The 22,646-nt window shown below is 45.8% G+C and overlaps 1 protein-coding gene across 9 annotated transcripts in view; it reads right to left on the bottom strand.

Moving 5' to 3' along the window:
- The window catches only part of SLC4A5 (solute carrier family 4 member 5), a 132,270-nt gene that overhangs the window by 9,346 nt on the left and 100,278 nt on the right, over positions 1-22,646 (bottom strand). For all 9 annotated transcript variants that reach the window (XM_079940312.1, XM_079940305.1, XM_079940309.1 and 6 more), the window contains 7 exons: positions 18,745-18,803; positions 16,304-16,504; positions 12,952-13,065; positions 11,369-11,530; positions 10,382-10,560; positions 9,025-9,097; positions 395-463 (listed from right to left, as the gene is read on the bottom strand). In XM_079940312.1, the coding sequence (XP_079796438.1) occupies positions 395-463; positions 9,025-9,097; positions 10,382-10,560; positions 11,369-11,530; positions 12,952-13,065; positions 16,304-16,504; positions 18,745-18,803 (857 nt within the window). The remainder of the gene's footprint in view (positions 1-394; positions 464-9,024; positions 9,098-10,381; positions 10,561-11,368; positions 11,531-12,951; positions 13,066-16,303; positions 16,505-18,744; positions 18,804-22,646) is intronic.

Here is a 22,646-nt window from a genome sequence, read left to right as displayed (position 1 = left end):
AGTGGGGTCCCATAGAGGGGAGCCCCTGGTCAGGCCTTAAGGATGCAAAAGAAGGGGCCTGGAGGTCTCGGAGGATGTATAATGAGATCTTATGGTGGGGGAGAGCTGAGCCCTTGGTGAGGGCTACAGCCCTGGCGCTGGCCCCAGTAAACATTGCCCACATTCAAGGAAAATGCAACTTAGCAGCAACACAAGCTATCCAAGACATCTGGTGTATCGTGGTAAATAAAGAACAAAACAAAACAAAATGTTTTCTTCTGTGCAAATTGCCTTAGAGAAGAGAGAGGTGTAGTGAAATCCTCGTAGGAGTCAGCTCGATCTGGGTTTTGAATTCTGAGCCTCAGTTTCCTCATCTGTAAAATGAGGCTTAGAGGACCTAAGGGGAGAGCCTTACCTGGATGCCATTCAGGGAGGCCACACCCATGTAGAGGAAGACTCCATACAGCACTGGCAAAGGGATGTACTGAAATGAGAGAGGGAAGCAGAGCTCTGGACTGGGCCTCTGCCCAAGACAGGCTATTGGCCACCCTGTTCAGGGTGACTGTCTGTGAGCCACAGAAGCAGCCTGGTCAGCCTCGGCTTTCTCCAAGGGGCGAAAGAGCTTGGATGTTTGGAGGAATGAAGTGTCTGCTAGCAGATCTGGAGCCAGAGTGTCACTGGGGAAGGAGATGGTCTCCGAGGCACTCCTGCCCTCTTCTCTAGCCCAGTGACAGTTGCTCTCCCAGCCTGGTCCCCCCTGCCCGCCTTTAGGCCTTGCAGAAGCCACGTGGTCTGGCTGAAGATAGACCTTCTGGAACATGGCAATTCTCCACAGACTGCTCATTCCTGCCAGCCCCTTCCCACCTCCAGTGCCAGCTAAGGGCCCCCCCCGCCAAACTGCATTGCTCAGCTTGCAGGGGCCTGGGGACCTTTGATGAGCTGACCTACTAATGAGTGGGGAGCACCTGCTGATGAACAAAGCTCGCGCATCATATACGATCAGGTAAAAAAGAATCAACAGAAGTGTATGAAGTAACCCCTACTGGCTGACAACCAACTGCTGATGGGTTGGTGGGTATCTCTCCTTCCCATCATGCTCACAGGTAGTTTGCTGGCTTTTTCACAAGTGGATCATGTCACCCATACTGTTCTACAATCATCACTGGGACTCTTTAGAAGACTTCTGAGGGATGTCTCTCCAAGCTGAGTCTTTGCTTCTTTCATCCTTCCCTTTACCTGCACCCGTGGCTCACCGCTGCGAGCAAGGCTACTCTGCTCGCTCCCAGGGCAGCTGTGCTGAACACTTGTGAGAACACAAAGTACTGTGTCCAACTTTTAGAAGCCATTTAAGAATGTTGGCAAATCCAAACAAATCAATAACCTCTCATTTAAAATTAGGTTGTGTTCATTTTTTAAACACAAAGCATGATTTGGACCCATATGCTATAAACCTTAAACTACAACACTTGAATTTAAAGAAAGGAAATCTGGGCCCATTGCATCACTCCATTTGTACATGGCTTATGAAGTTTTTGCCTAATTATGAAATAAGGTAAAAATTTCAACCCATCAACAGACTATTGTTTTAATAAGATATATATGTGTATACAAAATGGAATATTATTCTATTACACAGCTATAAAAAATGAAATATTGCCATTTGCAGCAACATGGATGGACCTAGAGAATATCATACTAAGTCAGACAGAGAAAGACAAATATTTTATGATATCACATATGTGGAATCTAAAAAATCATACAAATGAACCTTTATACAAAATAGAAACAGGGACTTCCCTGGTGGTACAGTGGTTAAGACTCCATGCTCCCAATGCAGGGGGCCCGGGTTTGATCCCTGGTCAGGGAACTAGATCCCACATGTATGCTGCAACTAAGAGTTCACAAGCCACAACTAAGGAGCTGGCGAGCCGCAACTAAGGAGCCTGTGAGCCACAACTAAAGAGCACACCTGGGACTTCCCTGGTGGCGTAGTGGTTAAGAATCCGCCTGTCAATACAGGAGACATGTTTGAGCCCTGGTCCTGGAAGATCCCACATGCCACGGAGCAACTAAGCCCATATGCCACAACTACTGAGCCTGTGCTCTAGAGCTCGCGAGCCACAACTACTGAAGCCCACAAGCTTAGAGACCAGGCTCCGCAACAAGAGAAGCCACCACAATGAGAAGCCCATGCACTGCAACAAAGAGTAGCCCTCGCTCGCCACAACAACTAGAGAAAGCCCACGCACAGCAATGAAGAGCCAACGCAACCATAAATAAATAAATAAATTTATTTTTTTAAATTCATATTATAAAAATAAAGAGCATGCCTGCTGCGACTAAGACCAGGTGCAACCAAATAAATAAGTAAATAAATAAATCTACTTCTAAAAAAGCAAAACAAAACAGAAACAGACTCACAAAGAAAAGAAACTTATGGTTACCAAAGGAGAGGGAGGGGGAGGAATAAGTTAGGAATATGGGATTAACAGATACACACTGTTATATATACAATAAACAACAAGGATTTACAGTATAACACAGGAACAATATTCGATATCTTGTAATAACCTATAATGGGAAAATAATCTGAAAAAAATATCTGTACTAATCAGCCTCAAAGGGTGGGAGCAATTAACAGAGAAATAAAATCTTAAAAGACTAAGCTATAGGGGCTTCCCTGGTGGCGCAGTGGTTAAGAATCCGCCTGCCAATGCAAGGGACACGGGTTTGAGCCCTGGTCCGGGAAGATCCCACATGCTGCAGAGCAGCTGAGCCCCTGCACCACAACTACTGAGCCTGCGCTCTAGAGCCCACGAGCCACAACTACTGAAGCCTGCTCACTGCAACAGAGTAGCCCCTGCTTGCCACAACTAGAGAAATCCCACACTCAGCAACAAAGACCTGACGCAGCCAAAAATAAATAAATAATTAATTTTAAAAAAAGACCAAGCTATAATCTGTAACAACACAAATTTAAGATGGCTTAAAACTTCCCTTTCACCCTAATGAGTGTGAAAACCACATCAAACTGAGTTGTTTTAGTTTATAGTTACCAGTGACTGATTATCAAGTCACCTCATTATCAAGACTAGGAAATTGTCTCCAGTCTTGTCATTTGCAGGCTGAAGCAGCTGTCTCAGAAAATCCCAATGGCCCATGACATCACAAGTGATAGTGCTGTGATCTAGAATTCTAGATTAATCGGTGCAAATCTTTCTTGGATCTCCAGGGAAAGGCCCTTTTCAAATATTAGTGACACAGTCAAGTGGCAAAAAGATGCCTCTGGTGTCAGCTTTATACCACCTGCTAAAGGAATGAACAAGGATCACAGCCCTACAAACATAAGGACATCACAGCCTTCCCATATAATTTGAGGCTGAGATCATGAGAACAACATGGGGACCAGAGGGGGCACTTCCACATGGTCAGGAGTTCCTCTGAGGCAGAATACAGTAATCCACAGTCTTAATGAGCTGTGGTGAGTTGCAGGCAAAGAAGGAAACAAAACAAACAAAAAACCTTTGGGGCTTGGGATGAACTGAGAATCTGCAGAACTGAGTGTGTAAGCCATTTATGCTGCCCATCAGATACATGGTCACTTCATCCCTCAGTGCCCTCGTTTGACAAGATAACCAAATATTTGCAAATTGGTGCTGGAAGGACGGAAGATTATTGTTAGGGGAAACACTGACCGAAGCCGCCCGCCCTGGCCAGGCAAGATAGTAGCCACTCGCATGAGTCATCTTACAACAGGAGGTCCTGGTAAGGAACGAGGAACTAATAAGCTACCACCAACGGGAAGAATTCGGGAAAGTTCAAAGAAGAGAGGAGACACCAATCCATATGTCCTACCAACCTCCCAGAATCCTCGCTGGAATCATCTTGGCTGAGCGATGCGCACGCCACCAAGAAGTTCCCTGAGTCAGAATGATTGGCCAGAGACAACCCGGAAACTAACCCAATCACCATAAAACCTGAGACTTTGTGTGGCAGAGCATTTCTCCTGGGTACCCTTACCCTGCTGCTCTCTGCCCGGGCGCCCCTTCCCCATAAAGTCTCTTGTTTTGTCCGCATGTGTATCTCCTCAGACAATTCATTTCTGCGTGTTAGACAAGATCCCACTCTTGGGCCCTGGAAGGGGTCCCCCTTCCTGCAACGTTATCACTGATCCTCTAATAAACATCACCGTATCTAATATCAGTCTAACCATCCATTGATACGGAGAGAGGGGTGGGGGTGATTTTGTTCCTTGCTGCTCAAAGTGTGATCTTTGGACCAGCATAATTTGGTACCATTGGAGAATTTGTTAAAAATGTAGAATTTGGGGGACTTCCCTGGTGGTCCAATGGTTAAGACTCCATGCTCCCAATACAGAGGGCCCAGGTTTGATCCCTGGTCAGGGAACTAGATCCTGCGTGCTTCAACTAAAGATCCCGAGTGCCGCAACTAAGACCTGGCACAGCCAAATAAATAAATAAATTTTTTTTTAAATGCAGAATTTGGCACACCCCCCAAAACCTACTGAGTCAGTATCTTCATTTAACAAGATTCCCAGGTGATTTTTAATACACATTAAAATTTTTTTAAACATTTTTTTTGGAGTATAATTGCTTTACAATGGTGTGTTAGTTTCTGCTTTATGACAAACTGAATCAGTTATACATATACATATATCCCCATATCTCCTCCCTCTTTTGTCTCCCTCCCACCCTCCCTATCCCACCCTTCTAGCTGGTCACAAAGCACCTAGCTGATCTCCCAGTGCTATGCGACTGCTTCCCACTAGCTATCTATTTTACGTTTGGTAGTGTATATGTGTCCATGCCACTGTCTCACTGTGTCCCAGCTTACCCTTCCCCCTCCCCGTGTTCTCAGGTCCATTCTCTAGTAGGTCTGCGTCCTTATTCCCGTATTGCCTCTGGGTTCTTCATGACCATTTTTTTTTTTAAGAGTCCATATATATGTGTTAGCATACAGTATTTGTTTTTCTCTTTCTGACTTACTTCACTTTGTATGACAGACTCTAGGTCCATCCACCTCACTACAAATAATTCAATTTCGTTTCTTTTTATGGCTGAGTAATATTCCATTGTATATATGTGCCACATCTTCTCTATCAATTCATCTGTTGATGGACACTTAGGTTGCTTCCATGTCCTGGCTATTGTAAATAGAGCTGCAATGAACACTGTGGTACATGACTCTTTTTGAATTATGGTTTTCTCAGGGTATATGCCCAGTAGTGGGATTGCTGGGTCGTATGGTAGTGCTATTTGTAGTTTCTAAGGAAACTCCATACTGTTCTCCATAGTGGCTGTATCAATTTACATTCCCACCAACAGTGCAAGAGGGTTCCCTTTTCTCCACACCCTCTCCAGCATTTATTGTTTGTAGATTTTCTGATGATGGCCATTCTGACTGGTGTGAGGCGATACCTCATTGTAGTTTTGATTTGCATTTCTCTAATGATTAATGATATTGAGCATTCTTTCATGAGTTTGTTGGCAATCTGTGTATCTTCTTTGGAGAAATGTCTATTTAGGTCTTCTGCCCATTTTTGGATTGGGTTGTTTGTTTCTTTGATATTGGGCTGCATGAGCTGCTTGTAAATTTTGGAGATTAATTCTTTGTCAGTTGCTTCATTTGCAAATATTTTCTCCCTTTCTGAGGGTTGTCTTTTTGTCTTTATGTCTTTTATCTTGTTCCTTTGCTGTGCAAAAGCTTTGAAGTTTCATTAGGTCCCATTTGTTTATTTTTGTTTTTATTTCCATTTCTTTAGGAGGTGGGTCAAAAAGGATCTTGCTGTGATTTATGTCATAGAGTATTCTGCCTATGTTTTCCTCTAAGAGTTCTATAGTGTCTGGCCTTACATTTAGGTCTTTAAGCCACTTTGAGTTTATCTTTGTGAATGGTGTTAGGGAGTGTTCTAATTTCATTCTTTTACATGTAGCTATCCAGTTTTCCCAGCACTACTTATTGAAGAGGCTGTCTTTTCTCCATTGTATATTCTTGCCTTCTTTATCAAAAATAAGGTGACCATATGTGCATGGGTTTTTCTCTGGGCTTTCTCTCCTCTTCCATTGATCTATATTTCTGTTTTTGTGCTGGTACCATACTGTCTTGATTACTGTAGCTTTGTAGTAGAGTCTGAAGTCAGGGAGCCTGATTCCTCCAGCTCTGTTTTTCTTTCTCAAGATTGCTTTGGCTATTTGGCGTCTTTTGTGTTTCCATACAAATTGTGAAATTTTTTGTTCTAGTTCTGAATACATATTAAAATTTGAGAAGCCCTGGAACAGAACTCGACTGGAGGAACTGGTACAAAAATAGGTGAAGTTAATAAGTGATATAGAAAAATTAATAATTAATTAATAAAAATTAATAAAATAAGTGATATAGAAAAATTAATTAAAATTAAAAATTAATAAAATAAAATTAATTTAAAAATTAATTAAAATAAAAATTAACAAAAATATTAAAAATAAAAGTTGGATCCTAGTAACTAGGATCCAACTTGCACCCCCTAAATTTGTAGCATCAGAGGGACCTCTCTTCTGTTGGCTACATAAATAAGAATGAAAAATTTCAACTAAAGTATGGTCTTGGGTAGACAGCTCTCTAATGTAAGTTCTCTATGTGTCTAGTACTTGGCTATGCCTAATTTGACAGAACGAGGCAAACTTACAGTTGCAAAAAGTTAAACAAGTTTTATGGAAAATTTTCTTGATTGGTAATAAATTCTGGGATTAAATCTAAGAATACAGATCTGGATTAAGTTGTATTTTTCTTTAACTGGCTATACCAAACATCTCTCCTTTACCTAAAATCAATCTAATATTTAGTACTGGTGTCAGCTAGTGATAATGCTTTAATCACCTAACAATTTTGAAATCCTTGATATACACCTTGATACAATCTAATCAGAAATCTTAAATCTTATATTCACGAAAAATCTAGATGTCTTCCATGCTATAAAACTTATCAAATAGATTAATGGTTAAATAAAATGATTATATATATTTTTCCTCTCACTGTAAAAGAACATGAGCAGGCAAATTTTTCATATCCTTTTGTGATTGAATGCGAAGACAATATCAGAGCATTTGGAGCTATAATAAACCCCATAAAAACTTTTTCATTACAGCCAAAGCAATAATGAATATTTCCCCATATCTGGCATCTTATCCTAGTTATAAAGCCCATTTAGGGTTTTTTTGGCTGTGCTGGGAGACTTACAGGATCTTAGTTCCCTGACCAGGAATCGAACCCGGGCCACTGCAGTGAAAGTGCCAAGTCCTAACTAACCACTGGACTGCCAGGGAATTCCCCCATTTAAAAAATAATTTTATTTATTTATTTTTGGCTGCTTTGGGTCTTCGTTGCTGCAGGCGGGCTTTCTCTAGTTGCGGTGAGTGGGGGCTACTCCTCATTGCAGTGCTTGGGCTTCTCATTGGTGCGGCTTCTCTTGCTGTGGAGCACGGGCTCTAGGTGTGCGGGCTTCAGTAGTTGTGGCACACGGGCTTAGTTGCTCCGCGGCATGTGGGATCTTCCCCAGGGCTCGAACCCGTGTCCCCTGCATTGGCAGGCGGATTCTTAACCACTGCACCACCAGGGAAGCCCCCGCCATTTGTTTTTATAAGATGCATAAATTAATACGGAAATACAGTCTACAGCTTGGAAGTTACAACATTTGTGCCGAAAACTGCAGCAGGGGACTTCCCTGGTGGCGCAGTGGTTAAGACTCCGCGTCATGATCTGTCAGTGGCCCTTTCCCTTAATGCCTTCAGAAGGCTTTCCTTTCTTGAATTAAGCTAAATTGTAGTCACCCAATCTTTTGCAGCTAGTTTCCCCTTTGAATATCTTTTTACAAGCTCATTCGCGGTAAGTTTGTAAAACAATGAAGACTAAAGAACCATGATGTTAATTCATTTGTTTACAATGGAAAATATTTCTGGCTTGAGAACTGGTGCTGGGCACAACCAAACAGGTTTGAGGTTGGGTATTTTTTTAACGGATGTTTCCATTTGGCAGGAAACAGATTGCATACAGGGGGTGGGGGGCAGGCATTTTGTTTATTTAATAAGAGTATTTTAAATGGCCAGGGAATGTCTACTTTTGTGGAGAGGCTGCCAAAGAGCCATTGCACCTTAACCGACCCCCACCCCCCCAACCCCCCCCACCCCCCGCCCAGGCAAATTCATATGTTAAAGTCTTAACCTCTAGTACCTCAGAATGTGATTGAATTTGGAGATAGGTCCTTTAAAGAGGTAATTAAGGTAAAATTAAGTCACATGGATGAAGCCTAATTCAATACAACTGGTCCTTATAAGAAGAGACACAGGACACATTACATAGGACACAGACGTGCACACATGAGGAAAGACCATGATCTACTTCTAGAACATAAATGTCTAGTTTAAGCCACCCAGTTTGTGGCCTTTTGTTGTGGCACCCAGAGCAGACTAATACAACAGGTGAAAGGCTGGAATGGAAAGCCTTTCTGGGGGACCCATGCTCCAAATGCACACCCCATTGCTATCATCTCTTCCAGCTGATCTGGAAGGACATGAGCAAGAGGGGCTTCGAACAGTGTGGGAAAAAGTCACCTATGCGCCCAAGACATGCAACAGAGGAGCAGAAAACAGGCCCCAAGAACAAGGACAGAAGCCTCCCTCTCCCCTGCAAGTTTTAAACTTCAGAAACTAGGTGAGCAAGGAGGCCATAAACCACAACGTGGAAACACAACCAGCTTGAGAAGCTACTGATTTAAGCAAGGATGGAAACTGGCAGAAATGTCTGTGGGAAGTGTCCTTCAGAAAGGTGAGGGTGGACCCTGGGAGGGGTGGGAAAGAGCAGTGAGGATGGCCTGCTGCTGATAATAAAGGATGCAACATTACAGAAAACAGTAATAATGATGAAACATGTCTGGCCTAATAGGATCCTGCCTTTTTAGGGGCCTTGTGGGGAGGCCGTTCCCCCCTCTGAGGCATCGGATCAGTGCCTTCTCGGGCGGACAGGGCCCTAGCAGAGGGTGCAGAGCCTCACCTGCAGGATGGGAGCCAGGAAGACAGAGATCCCTGTCAGGATGAAGACAATGGTGCCGGTCACTCTCTGTTCCCTGGCAGAAAAGAACACATGGTCAGGGTGGATTGGGAGATGCTCCATGACCATTCCAGCCCTCTGTGGGCACTTGAAGGTTGTGTCCAAGGCTCTGGCCTCTGCCTTGCTGCCCCATTCCAGAGAGTAAACCAGTGACGTGAGGACCAGCTGCCTGGCACATGGGAAGAGAGGGAATCCAACTGAGGTGAGGGCATTTGTAGGGGCGTTCAGGAGGTTATCCAGTGCAGTGGCTAACAGGGGGTGCTTGAGCCAGACCAGCTTGGGTTGAATCCTGGCTCTGCCACTTACTAGCTGTGTGGCATCAGGCAAGGCCCTAAATGTCTTCAGCATTAGTAGAACATGACTAATGGCATGCACTTCAGGGGTTGTTGTGAGGATGAAGTGGGATATGAAGTGCTCATTATCCCTGCCTTTTGATTATAATAAGATCCCACGCTTGTGAAGCACGACAGATGAGGATTTAAGGGAATGGGGCCTGGCTGCTGGCAGAGCAGGTATCAGGGGCTGGAGGGCAGGTATGTTTTCTGGAGTGCTCAGACCCAGGCACAAGTCCAGGGGAAGCTTGGGGCTCTGGGGCAGATTGCTCAGGCCCAGCCATCTGGGGCTCAGGGGTTGGGGAGGGGACCTTGCCCTGACCATAGGAACCTTGCTCAGGGCTGGCCGGGCAGCCCAGGAATTCCGAGGTAGTGAGGAGAAGCTCTTAGGACAGCCATGTATGAGAATGCCAGGGTCTGATGTGGGCTCACCCCAGAGGTCCGAAGGGGTGGAAGATGCGCTTCCCTGCCTGAAACATTCGCATGAGAGGAGGGGCGAGTGAAGGAACGGAAGTGACAGGCCATGGGCCACAGCCCAGGGGGTGGGAGTGGTCCTGGAAAGGCTTTCTGGAGGAATGGAGATTGAGCAGGACCCGAACCCTGCTTTGGCTTATTTGGGGGACGGCATGGCTAGGGAGTCTTGAAGAGGAGACAAAGAGTCAGGTCAGAAGGGGCTCTGTGGGAACTCTTGAGCAGCCTGTACAGGTGAGAGGTGAGAGCATGTGTAGGGGCTGGGGTGTACTGACTGGAATCTATTAAGAAGAAAGCACCGCTTAAAACTGACTCTTCGTCTCCCTCTTCCCTCCCTTCAGGGATATCACTCCTATCCCTGTGGTTCCTGGGTTGTTAGAGAAGGGGCCCTATTCACCCAAATACCTTGATGGTAAGAAAAACCTGCTTTCTCTCCCCACTACCCCCAATCTGACCCCTCCTGCCCAGGTGGTCCTCGGGCCCTGACCACCACCTACCTGACCCCCAGGAACTGCGGCTGCTCCCCGGGGGCGCTGGTCTCCGTCTCCATCTTGAGGCTGTCGATGTGGGCGATGGAGATGACCGTGGCAGCCACGTACCAGGGGAGCCCCATGAAGGAGCAGAGAGCCATGAGGATGCCCACCCAGAACAGGTCCAGATGGTAGCCAGCAGCCTTCTGCAGGGGCAGTGGGAGGGAGGAAGCTGTCTAGGGAGCCAGTTCCCAACCACCTGTTGGGGTGGGGTGGGGGAGACAGAGCTCTCCCAAGGCAGCCATTGTGTGGAACATGTGTTGAGGGCTCCCCGTGGGCTTCTACACGGCACCCTGAGAGGACTGCCACCCTGAGGTGACCAGGCCTCACCAACCCCAGGGTTTGGTGAACCAGGGAACGGACGCAGGTAAGGGAGGAGAGGGGTGTTCAGGCTTGGAGAGGCCCTGGATTTGGGTCCTTGGGAAGAAGTTCTCCTACCCAGCAGCCCAGTATCTCTATAGTTCCCTAATGAGGGATCCCAGGTGGGGCCGGCCTAGACCAAGCCGAGAGTGACCCAGGCTGGGATGGGGGAGAGACTAGTCTGCGTCTCCTCAGACTCAGAGGCAGGGAGGACGGTTGGCGGGGCCAGGAAGGCATGGATGCCCCTCTGCCTTATGGTTCCGGGTCAAAATCCCCTTGTTAGGATCTGTTCAGACTCCCAAGTTCACTGTCAGGAGACAGAGCGGGAGGGTCACTTTGGGAGAAGCAAGGAGCCGTGCCCAGTGGCCCATCCTGGGCTTGGTCCTGGTCCCTGGAGCCTCTCCGCTGGCCCTTCTGGCCTTACCCACATCTGGAGGTCACATTCTCCCCACCCCCGGAACTCCAGTCTTCTGCCCTCATATTTTGCTTCACAAATGGCCCAACATTTTGAAAGAAGCACCTCCTCCCTCCTTCATTCCTTCTGACTCTGTGGGAAGAAAGAGATTGTGCCCCTCCTCCTAGCACCAGCCTTACCCTCAGCTTGTTCTCCTTCCGGTTGACTATGACGGCCGTGATCTGCTGGTCCATGAAGATCAGGATGGTCACCAGCAGGGCGGGCAGGATGCTTACCAGGTACACCCACCATGGGTTCTTCCCAAAGGGGGCCACGAACCAGCCTCGATCAGGCCGCGTGGGCTGAGCAGAGCAAAGGAGAAGGCCCTTTTCTCTCTCCCTTGTCCCGGTGCACTTGTTGTCTAGCCCGCTCTCCCAGACTTCCCGCTATTCCCACACCTGGGGTACTTTTCAAGTGCAATCTTATCCCTTAAAGACATTAGGCACCTGCAACTTTAGAGAGACCCCGGAGGCACAGACCTGGGAAGGGCAGTGGTGTCTACAGAACAAAGGAGATGATTTGCTGCAGCCGCCATGGGCTTGTCTGGGAAACAGGGAGGTGCAGAGTCAGGGGGCATTGGTAGAGAGCTCGTGGTCACTAATTGCAAAAGATGTTAACAAGAACTGGCAATGAGGCCCAACAGCAAGAAAAAAGAAAATGATGGGCCCAGTGCCTGATGCTTTCTGCCTCTTCTCTGAGTCATCTGTCTGGGGGAGGTTATAGAATTGTCTGTAAAACACCGAACATTAATTTAGACTTGCATATTAAGAGTAAAGGATTATCTGTGCAGGAGCTGGGCTGAAGTCTACCTTTTGTTTACTTCAGAGAAAGCAGTACTTTACATTTCAAGGCCAACATGAGTTTTATGAGATGTTTAAGCTGAAATAATATTGCGAAGGTCAAGCCCTCAAAGGCAGGGAGGGTCAGTTCTAGAACCTGTACCTCCCAGTCCAGTTTAGACGGGTCGAGCTCCTTGTGAGGGAGCAGGGCTCACGCAGAGCTACAAGCAAATAGCACCAACTCTAGACTAATGGGAAATTCTGAAGCAGTGGTTCCCAAACTTAAGCAGGCCCCAGAATCTCCTGGAGGGCTTGTTAAATTCAAAGCCCTGAACCCCACCCCCAGACTTTCTGATTCCATGGGTTTCGAGTAGAGCTGATAATTTGCATTTCTAACAAGTTCCCAGATGAGGGCGAGATGCTGGTCTGGGGACCACACTTTGAGGATCACTGTTTTGTTTTTTTTGTTTGTTTGTTTTTGGCCTCGCCGCATGGCTTGCGGGATCTCAGTTCCCCGACCAGGGAATGAACCATGGCAGTGAACGCCCAGAATCCTAACCACTAGGCCACCAGGGAACTCCCGAGGATCACTGTTTTAAATGATCATTTTCAGAAGATGGCCCAACTTGTAGACTGCCATGAGCGAGGGAATTGTAAACCTGTAAGTGGAAATCAAGGGGCTTCAGCTGGGCTGGAGAGTAGATTCCAGCACCTTCCCCATCCTGTGGCTACACAGCAGGAGTTCATCGTGGATATATGTGGTTTGAGGAAACCACTCTCTCAAAGGACCGCCCCTAGCAGGCCGTGTGGGAAGGGTGGAGCATACAGAGAACCCACGTGGTTACGTGGCTGAGCACATAAAAATTTGATCAGCATAGAGGGGAAAGGATCTGCAACTGGTGGGCAGGAGGAGAGAATGCACAGAGCAGGGGTCCTGGGCAAACCTTGATAACGCTGGGCACGAGCAGCTTGGGGGTTGCCAGGCCAAAACAGGCATCAATTCCACAGAACAGCAGGATGGAGAAAATGATGGAAAAGTCAGCTACTAGGGCCCGAACCTGCAGAAAAGAGATGAGCAAGTCAGAGAAGCTCCTGCCCACTCCAGGCAGACCCCATCCTCCAGCAGTGAAGAGGAGAGCTGCTGAGAGCTTGAGCTCCAGAGTCAGAAGACCCATCTTCAGCTATCTCAGAGAGTGCCAGTCACTCTCTAAGTTGGATGAACCTGGTGACACTCCCACCCATCACTTTTCATTTCCAATACTTGGTTTTCCAAGTCCTTTGTGTTTTTACCAAACTGATGGCTCTGAAATGGTACGATCTCATTCTTCTCTGCAACACTAAATTCCAGGTAGCAACATGGCACTTTGTAAGTATTAATTTGAGGGGAAAAAAAAGGTGGTGATAAAAGAATATGACACTAACATGAATTTTATTTCATCCTTCAGGCAATAGATATTCTCAGATGCAGTCACTGCTCTGGAATTTTTATATAAAAGGCAACTTAGGGATATGATCTGGTTGGAAGTTGGAAGGAAGGGAGGGAATTTGTCTTGAGGATGCATTCGTGTTGCAAGTACACTATTTTTTGCTCAGTTTGTATTTTGTAAATCTTCCCCAAAAGTCTTTTATTTAGTCTTTACAAAATATTGGCAAAAATTCAATTATTCATATCAAAGATATTTTTCATCATCATCACTATTATTATTGGTAGTAGTTGTAGTAGAAAATTTATTTAAGATGGCTTTAGAAGAGTGTGCATGTGGTTTCTGTTAGAAGAGCATTGCTAAAAATCTTCCCAGTGCCCCTCCTCACTTCATAACTTGCTTACATATGCAAGTGCTGTTTTGATTAATAAATTATTTATTCTAGCCACAAAACAGTTAGAAAATGAAATTAAAATAGCAGTTAGCATTTACAATAGGTAAAAAATAAAAAATCAAGTACCTAGGAATAAATCTAATCAAAAATGTGCAAGACCTCCGGCTTCCCTGGTGGCGCAGTGGTTGAGAGTCCGCCTGCCGATGCAGGGGACACGGGTTCGTGCCCCGGTCTGGGAGGATCCCACATGCCGCGAAGCGGCTGGGCGCGTGAGCCATGGCCGCTGAGCCTGCGCGTCCGGAGCCTGTGCTCTGCGGCGGGAGAGGCCACAACGGTGAGAGGCCCGCGTACCGCAAAAAAAATAAAAAAATAAAAAATGTGCAAGACCTCAAGATCAAAACCTACAAAATATTATGGAGAGAGAGAAAAAAAAGACCTTAATAGGGACTTCCCTGGTGGCACAGTGGTTAAGAACTCGCCTGCCAATGCAGGGGACACGGGTTCGAGCCCTGCTTCAGGAAGATCCCACATGGCTGTGGAGCAACTAAGCCCGTGCACCACAATTACTGAGCCTGTGCTCTAGAGCCCATGAGCCACAACTACTGAGCCCGTGCACCACAAATACTGAAGCCCGCGCACCTAGAGCCCATGCTCTGCAACAAGAGAAGCCACCGCAATGAGAAGCCCTCGCACCGCAAAGAAGAGTAGCTCCCACTCGCCACAACTAGAGAAAGCCGTGTGCAGCAACGAAGATGCAACGCAGCCAAAGATAAATAAATAAAATAAATAAATAAAAGACCTTAATAAATGCAAGGTATACCATATTCAAGGATTAGAAGACTCAGAATTTGAGAGGTGTAAATTCTCCCCAAATTGACATTTAGAGTCAATATAATTCTATCAATATTCCAATAAGTTTTTATTTTGGTGAAATTTAAGATTCTAAAATTTATGTGGAAATACAAAGGGCCAAGGCATTATTGAAAAAGAAGGACAAAGAGAGAAAGTTTGGTCTGTAAGATATACAGACTTATTATTAGTTTTAGAAATGAAGACTGTGATATTGGCATACGAATAAATCAGTGAAACAGAGTAAAGAACCTTGAAACAGATCCCATCACATGTGAACATTTGATATATGGCAAGGGAAGCACTGCAGAGTAGTGGGAAAAGGATGGTCTTTAAAAAAAAAAAATAGTGCTGGCAGGGAGATCAGCTCAGTGCTTTGTGAGGACCTAGACGGTAGGATAGGGAGGGTGGGTGGGAGGCTCAAGAGGGAGGGGATATATGTATGCATATAGCTGATTCACTTTGTTGTACAGCAGAAACTAACACAACATTGTAAAGCAATTATACTCCAATAAAGATGTAAAAAAGAAAAGAAGTATAAACAAAGAAAAGAAGTATAAAAAATTGGATATATTTGATTACAGTGAAGCTAAGAATTTCTATTAATCAAAAGATACCATTAAGAAAGTAAAAAGGTCAGTCATAGAGCAGAAGATATTTGCAACACATATGATCACAAAAATGTTTCTATCCAGAATATATAAAGAGTTGCAAATTGGAAAGAAAAAGACAGACAACCCAGATGAAAATGTGCAAGAGATTTAAACAGGCTCTTAAAAGAAGAAAGTCAATGGTCGTCTAGAGTCTGTCATACAGAGTGAAGTAAGTCAGAAAGAGAAAAACAAATACTGTATGCTAACACATATATATGGAATATTAAAAAAAAAGAAATGGTCATGAAAAACCTAGGGGCAGGACAGGAATAAAGATGCAGACCTACTAGAGAATGGACTTGAGGACACGAGGAGGGGGAAGGGTAAGCTGGAACAAAGTGAGAGAGTGGCATGGACATATATACACTACCAAATGTAAAATTGATAGCTAATGGGAAGCAGCTGCATAGCACGGGGAGATCAGCTCTGTGCTTTGTGACCACCTAGAGGGGTGTGATAGGGAGGGTGGGAGGGAGGGAGACGCAAGAGGGAAGAGATATGGGGACATATGTATATGTATAGCTGATTCACTTTGTTATAAAGCAGAAATTAACACACCATTGTAAAGCAATTATACTCCAATAAAGATCTTAAAAAAGATAACAGTGACTTCTTTATAAGTCACTTCTTTTAAAATTACAACTCAGTATAAAAAGAAAAAAGAAAGTCAATGGTCATATGTCCATTAAACACATGATAAGATTTTCAACTTCATTAGTCATTGGGAAAATAAAAGGAAAAAACCCACAATATACTACTAGGCTAAAGATAAAAGTCTGACAATATCAAGTGTTGCCATGGGGCTTGACAACAAGGGAACCCAGTTCTCTCTGATCCAAAGTCTGTGCTCTTAACTTGAAAAAAACCTCAGTGAGCAAGTGCTGATGTGGTGTCCATTCCAACAGTTGGACCAGAACCCTCTCAGGGACTCAGTGGTGGCTTCCATGTGAACTGTCTGACTGTAGGGTGAAGTTACCTTGGTAGGGAAATAGCGGCTGAATTTGAACTTCTTCAGGGTCAGGGTCATGGAGTATGTCCCGAAGAAAAGGATGAAGGACATGAGTGCCAAGTCTGGGATGAACTGGCAGGAATTCCCGAGTAGGCGCCCACCATAGTTCAAACACTCCTTTTTGCTCAGCAGGGACCAGTCCAACGCTGTGAGGTTAAGGGGGTTGTACTTGTAGACCAAGACAGGAGAGAAACAGTCAGGGCCTTCCTGGGAGGTCAGCTGTTTCCTCCCCACTGCAGTTTCCAGACAGCCCACGCACCCCTCCCACCCTCCAAGGGGCCCCAGCCCTCCTGCCCCATGATAGTGCCCAGCAACAGAGTGATGGTCCAGGGAACAGGCTGTTTCAAGGAATGACAAGCAGGAGGTTCCCTGGGAAGGTTAGGAGCTGACGTGTGCTTCTTCATTGTGTTCTAGGATGTACTGCTTTGTGAGTGAGGAGGAAAAGTGCAGGACTGGCTCCCATCTCAGTCAATCAACCATGGGTCCTGTCCACAACTCCTTCCTGGAGTGTCTCACATTTATCCTCCCCTTTCCTTCTTCTATGCACACACTTTTTGTGTGCACAGAAGAAGGAAAGGGGCTCACACCCCACCCTTGTCAGACCTCTCTTGGGTTAATCACTTCAGTCACTTGACCTTTGGTGTCCCAGATGCCTAAAATCCAGGGCACACAAAACAATTATATATATATATATATATATATATATATATATATATATTACACATTCCTATATATATTCTTATTTATGTTCCTAAGTATGTATAGGTACATATATTTATATATCTATATTCACACATGTATATTAATATATATGTTTCTAAGTGTAATAGAAGGAGAGTAATGTATAATAAAATTTAATTTATATTTTGAAAAATAAATGTGCAAATATTCAGGAACCTACATAATGAAGTAAACAGATGTTTGCAACTAGCCATAATGTATGTTTGTATTAAGAGAAGTGTGGTAGTTTGATATAATAACAGTCCCCAGTGGATCATGGCTCCCTGTGTCCACACTCCTCTGTGATGTGACATCAACCGTCCTCCCATCAAAAGGTGATTCCCCTTTGAATCTTAGCTGGCCCTGGGCCTGCTTAGATCAATAGACCAATAGAATGGGGATCAACAGACCAAGACAATGCGAATGCCCCCCGCAATGTAGCCGTGCCTCTACTGCCCCACTGGTCTGGCCCAACATCTCTGTCTTGACTTATTTCTCCTGATTTCCCTGTGTGATGCCCCACCCTCACTCTGTCTCAGCAGGACTGGTCCACCCACTGTCCTCAGGACAGATTTTGTGCTTTTCCTCTTGTGCCCTTCTGTCTATGCTGGTCCCTAGGCTTGGAATGTGCTATTCTCTATGGAACCAACTTTCCCAACCTTCAAGACCAGATCGCGTTCTACTTTCTCCATGAGGCTTTCTTCTCTAGTTTGCAGAGTGCGTCCTGCCTCCACTGCTGGAAGGATGCATTTGACCTATATTTGACGCACGGCACGCTCTACTTGTGCTGCCCGTTACTTTTTCAGGTTAATCTCCACATGCATATTACAAGCAGGTTGGAGGGCAAGGACCACATTTGTTTCTTAGATGTTTTTCGAACCATCACATCGCCCGCACACAGCGCCTTACACATAGTAAGTATTCATACATAGGCACTGACTGACTCCATTTTTCCTCCCTCAAAATCAGATATTTGAGAAAATCTTAGGTTAAATTGCCACTGAGCAGTCAGCTGCCTGTGCAGGGGTAAGTTAAGAGGCAAGCTTAGGGACACTAAAAGTCCGAAATTCTCCTCCCAGTACCTACCAGGTGCTACCCTTCACCTGGTTTTCTACTTCCCACCGTTAGTGCCACTTAGGCTAGGTGTCTTCTCCTGACGGCCGCTGCTCATCATTATTGGGAAAGGCAGACCAGACCAGGGGCCCTCAGAGACACGTGAGTGCAAAGGACAGATCAGATTCAGAGAGGGGGGAGCAATAATAAGCTTTCTGGGGCTGCAAGGTAGCATTGTTGGTTAGGAACTGGGAGTCCTCGGTACAAAGGCAGGGAAGAAGGCAGAAAGATGGGCGGGAAAGTTTACAGCCTTGCACAGCCCTACTTACCATTCCTCACCTCAACCCCACCCCACCCCACCCCCCCCCGCCCCCCCCACCCCCGTCGTGTGCGTGTGTGTGTGGGGGGGGGGGAGAGAGGAGGGGGAGGCTTGGCACAAGGATTTAAAAAAATGAGACAAAATAGGATTTTGACAGTATATACTTAAAAATATTCATTTTCACAGCTCTGCGGGTGACCCTGGTGTGGGTATGCAGCAGGGTTAATCTCTGCAAGTCTGGTCTAAGTTTCCCAAATCTTCTCAATCTCCCCACAAACAGAAGCCCTTGCATGTCTGACATGAAGAAAGGACTTACCAGAGAAGTGTTGGTGTTGGGTGGCGACGTGGCTGAAGCATTGAATGCGGTTGTGTTCGCTGTGGATGAGCACAGGACATGGGGAAGGGTCAGCACCTGCTGGGTGGGGATCCTGCACCCCACCCCGGGCCCCACTCTTTCCCATTTCCTTCCAGCTCCTTAGAGACAAGGACTGGCTTTCATTGTGAGGGCAGCTGCACCCTTCACTCTCCTCACTTTGCTCAGGGAGGGCAAGGGTGGTGGGAGGGAGCCTGGGCCACAGCTCCGACAGTCTGGCTGGGCCAGGTTAGGACAGCTCCTGTCTGACATGGAAGGGCTGGCTTTAAAACCTGCTGCCAAGACGAGATGCTAACACAAGTGGGTAAATAATGTGCCTTGTGAATCCCTGCCACCCGCCTGACAAATGTCTGTGCTCTTAGACTTAATTCACATTTTCAAAGAACTTAAGTCTTTGCCACGCACTGTGCCAAACCCTTACGTACGTCATCTTGCTAAGTTCCTAAATCCCCAAGAAATTTCCACATTTTAAAGATGAGGTAACTGAGGCCCAGAGAGACTAAGTAACCTGCCCATTGCCCAAGGTCACGCAACTCACTCTTGGGGGAGCCGTTACCCATCCCAGGCAGGCTGGCCCAGAGCCTACACACCTCCCAGCTCTATACGACGAGCTTCCTTCCCTGCCCTGCTCCCCTCCACATACACTTCCTTTCTCTCCTGCCCTGTCCCTATGTTTTTTGTTTTTTGTTTTTTCAGGTCAGCTGGGCCTGTAAGAACTTGTTGGGTATCTTCCCTAATCTGCCCATTAAATGCTAGCTGAGGAAAATTAAACCTGGGCCCAGGACTTGAAGGAGAATCAGGACCTCAGAGGTGCTGCTCTCAGCTGTTCACTCTGCATCCCTTGTCCACAATCCCCTGCCCCAGCCTCAGTGTCCCTAAGTGGAGCAGAGGAGGGTTCCCTTCAGGGGTCATGCGACGAGTTGAGAGGAACTGTAATCCCCTGCTTGAGGGATGCAGCCATTTATTAAAAAGGCAGCTTTGGAGGTCACCCTCTCTCTTGCTCCTGCACTGCATGCATAGAGGAGAAGGGCCAGGTTCTCCTCGCCTTCATCCTCCAAGTGAAGACTGACTAAGCAGTTCCTCTGCAGCTGATTTAAGGAGGGAGGGAGGAGGCTCAGCCAGTTTGCTAGCAATAATCTAAATGCATCGCAAACCCCATTTAACTCCTGCTAGGAACCCAGAGGGAATAAGAGGTTATTCCTGAAGCTTCCTTCAACCTCTAACAAACTGTCATGGGGTGGATGTGATCACAGGGCCCTTCTATGTTGCCTACTTCTGGGGCAGTTGGGGCTGGGAGTGGCTAAGGAATTCAGTCTTGACCTAGGGCAGAATATTCTGAGAAGTTCTACAAACCCAGAGTTTTGTTACAACTATTCTAAAGAACGCTTCACTTAAGAGAAATCAGGGACATCTGCTGCCTTTCCTCACACTACTGACCAAAAGAACACGATGCACAGTTAACAATGGAGCAGGGAAGGCGAGCAGGAAGGCTGACTCAGGGGTCCCCTCACAAATGCTACAGGACCCCCAGCTAACACTCGAGCCTGGTGAGTGTAGACGCGCTTCCATTGCCCAAGGTTGTCAGATCAGACATTCTTTTGATGTCTTCTGCTTAGGCTTTGCCATTCTTTTATATCGAGAACTTTGTGAGGTTTATCTGAAAGCCACTTTGAGATGAAGAAGGAAGAATCATAACATGGAAAATCCTAGAAAGGGTCCAAGTATCAAATATTTTTAAATTCTAGTGTTTACAAAGTGGTACTCACTTGGGATTGAAAGCAGCCAAGTCAGTGTGTGCAGCATCAATAAATAGAATACAAATCAGTTACAATGGAAACAAGATTAGATTAAGAAGCGTTCCCGAAACAAGCTCTGACTGATAAAGAGTGACAAAGTGATAGTGTGCCACCGTCAAACTGGGTTTTGCAGTAGCACTAGGATTAGGGAACAGTTCGTAAAGGAGTGGCCCATGGACTGGGAAAGAAACCCTCCTAGTTAGCTCCCCCCTCTCCAGTGTCCTAAACATCTAGAATTTTCCCTTTCATATTCTCCTAATCAAAACTAACTTGTCCTGTTTCCAGTTCCTTTACTCTCCACGAAGAAACTGAAAACCTAATCTCACTATGGCTAGTTGCTAATAATGACTCAGTTTAATAGAGCAGTAGTTCTCAAACTTAAGCATACGTGAGAATCACCCAGAAGGCTTGTTAATATACAGCTGTCTCTACCCCAGAGTTTCTGATTCAGCAGGTCTGGGGGGGGGGGTGCCTGAGAATTTGCATTTCTAACAAGTTCCCAGATAGTTCTGATGCTGCTTCCAGGGACCAACTTTGAGAATCATGGCGATAGCATGACCCAAAGGAATGAGGTGACATTAGGCACCTGGGCAAGGCCAGAGGGGACACTATTTGGAGGTAGGTGGATCCTATCATAGTTCTCAAATCCTACCTGATGTGCCCTGTTCCTAGGGAACCCCTATGTTTGGTTTCTCCTGTGGACAGATGATTCCCAGAATGGCCGAAGTTCCACATATGACCCTAGAATTTGGACCATTTCTGAAAGAAATTAAGGATGTGTACTTCCAAAAGCCATGTTTGTGGGAACGTTTGTGTTCAGTGCAATGGGTCTGTAGTCCAGAGGGTGTGAGCAGAAAACAAAAGTGCCCTGATGGGGCTTAGTCCACAGAGGTGGGATTTGCTCTACAGTGTGATGACAAGAGCCTGCAGGGAGGATCTCCTCACTCCCCTGGGCAAGCAACATGCCCTGGCTCAGGACAACAGACAGCTTCACCTACTGCTGGGTTTTAATGAAATAACTGAAAATGAATTATAGAAAAAAGAAGAAGAGAAAAAAATTGTTTTGATATCTTTACAAATTCAGAGCAGTGACAGAGGGTGAGAGGGTACAACCAAAACTATGTTCCCTGATGTCAGAACAACTTTATCCTTACAAGGCCTAGTCTAAAGTAGAGTGCACAATAATTGTGCAACAAATATTTTTGGTTGACTTATCAATATTTTTTATCAGTTGTATGCATTAAGGTGCTGAACAACACGGTAACTACTTATATGAAATGCCAACTGAATCTGAGTATAGATATGAAAACCTCACAAGCGTTCCATGAGACTGGAAGGGCCAGCATTGATATCCTCTAGGGAAACTGACATTTGGTGTGACCTTGGGTGTCTCTGGACCTCAGTTTTCTCTGTGAGTCCAGCCTGGTGGTGCTAAGAGGTATGTGGATGGCTCTCTAGCCTCTGCTCTATAGCATCCTGGGCACTCTGAGCACGTCCCACTGAAAGCTCTCAGGGGCATGATTCTGACTGCAAAAGAGGCCAGTGGTTCAGCTATGGAAAGTCCTAACTTTACAGATGACACTTTTTTGGTCAGAAAGGGACTTCACAGGAATGAGTTGACCATTTGGTTGATTCAGCCTCCCACCCAGCATAGGGATCCTTTTTACGATACCTCTGGCAGATGGATATCCAGGTAGTGTCCAAGAAGCTTGCTACCACCCGAGGGGGCCAATACCTCTCAGGGTGGTGGCTTCCACCACTGTTAAGATATACCTTGAATTCAGCCAGCGATTGGCTCCTGGAGATTTTGTTCTTCAGCCCTCATTCTGCATCTTATAGTTACACAGGGTGAATCTGGCCCCTCTGTGTCATGACAGACTTTCTCTCATACCTCTCTAAAAGCCTGGATAACCCCAGGTTCTCGAACCATTCTTTAATGCCTGGATAACCCCAGGTTCTCGAACCATTCTTTAATGACATAGTTGCCTGGATAAAGCCTGGATAACCCCAGGTTATCTAAAAGCCTGGATAACCCCAGGTTCTCGAACC

Source organism: Stenella coeruleoalba, assembly GCF_951394435.1.
Source record: "Stenella coeruleoalba genome assembly, chromosome: 13".
Classification (NCBI taxonomy): domain Eukaryota; kingdom Metazoa; phylum Chordata; class Mammalia; order Artiodactyla; family Delphinidae; genus Stenella; species Stenella coeruleoalba.
The sequence above is the reverse complement of the archived record's forward strand: the minus strand, read 5'-3'. Positions and strand labels throughout refer to the sequence as shown.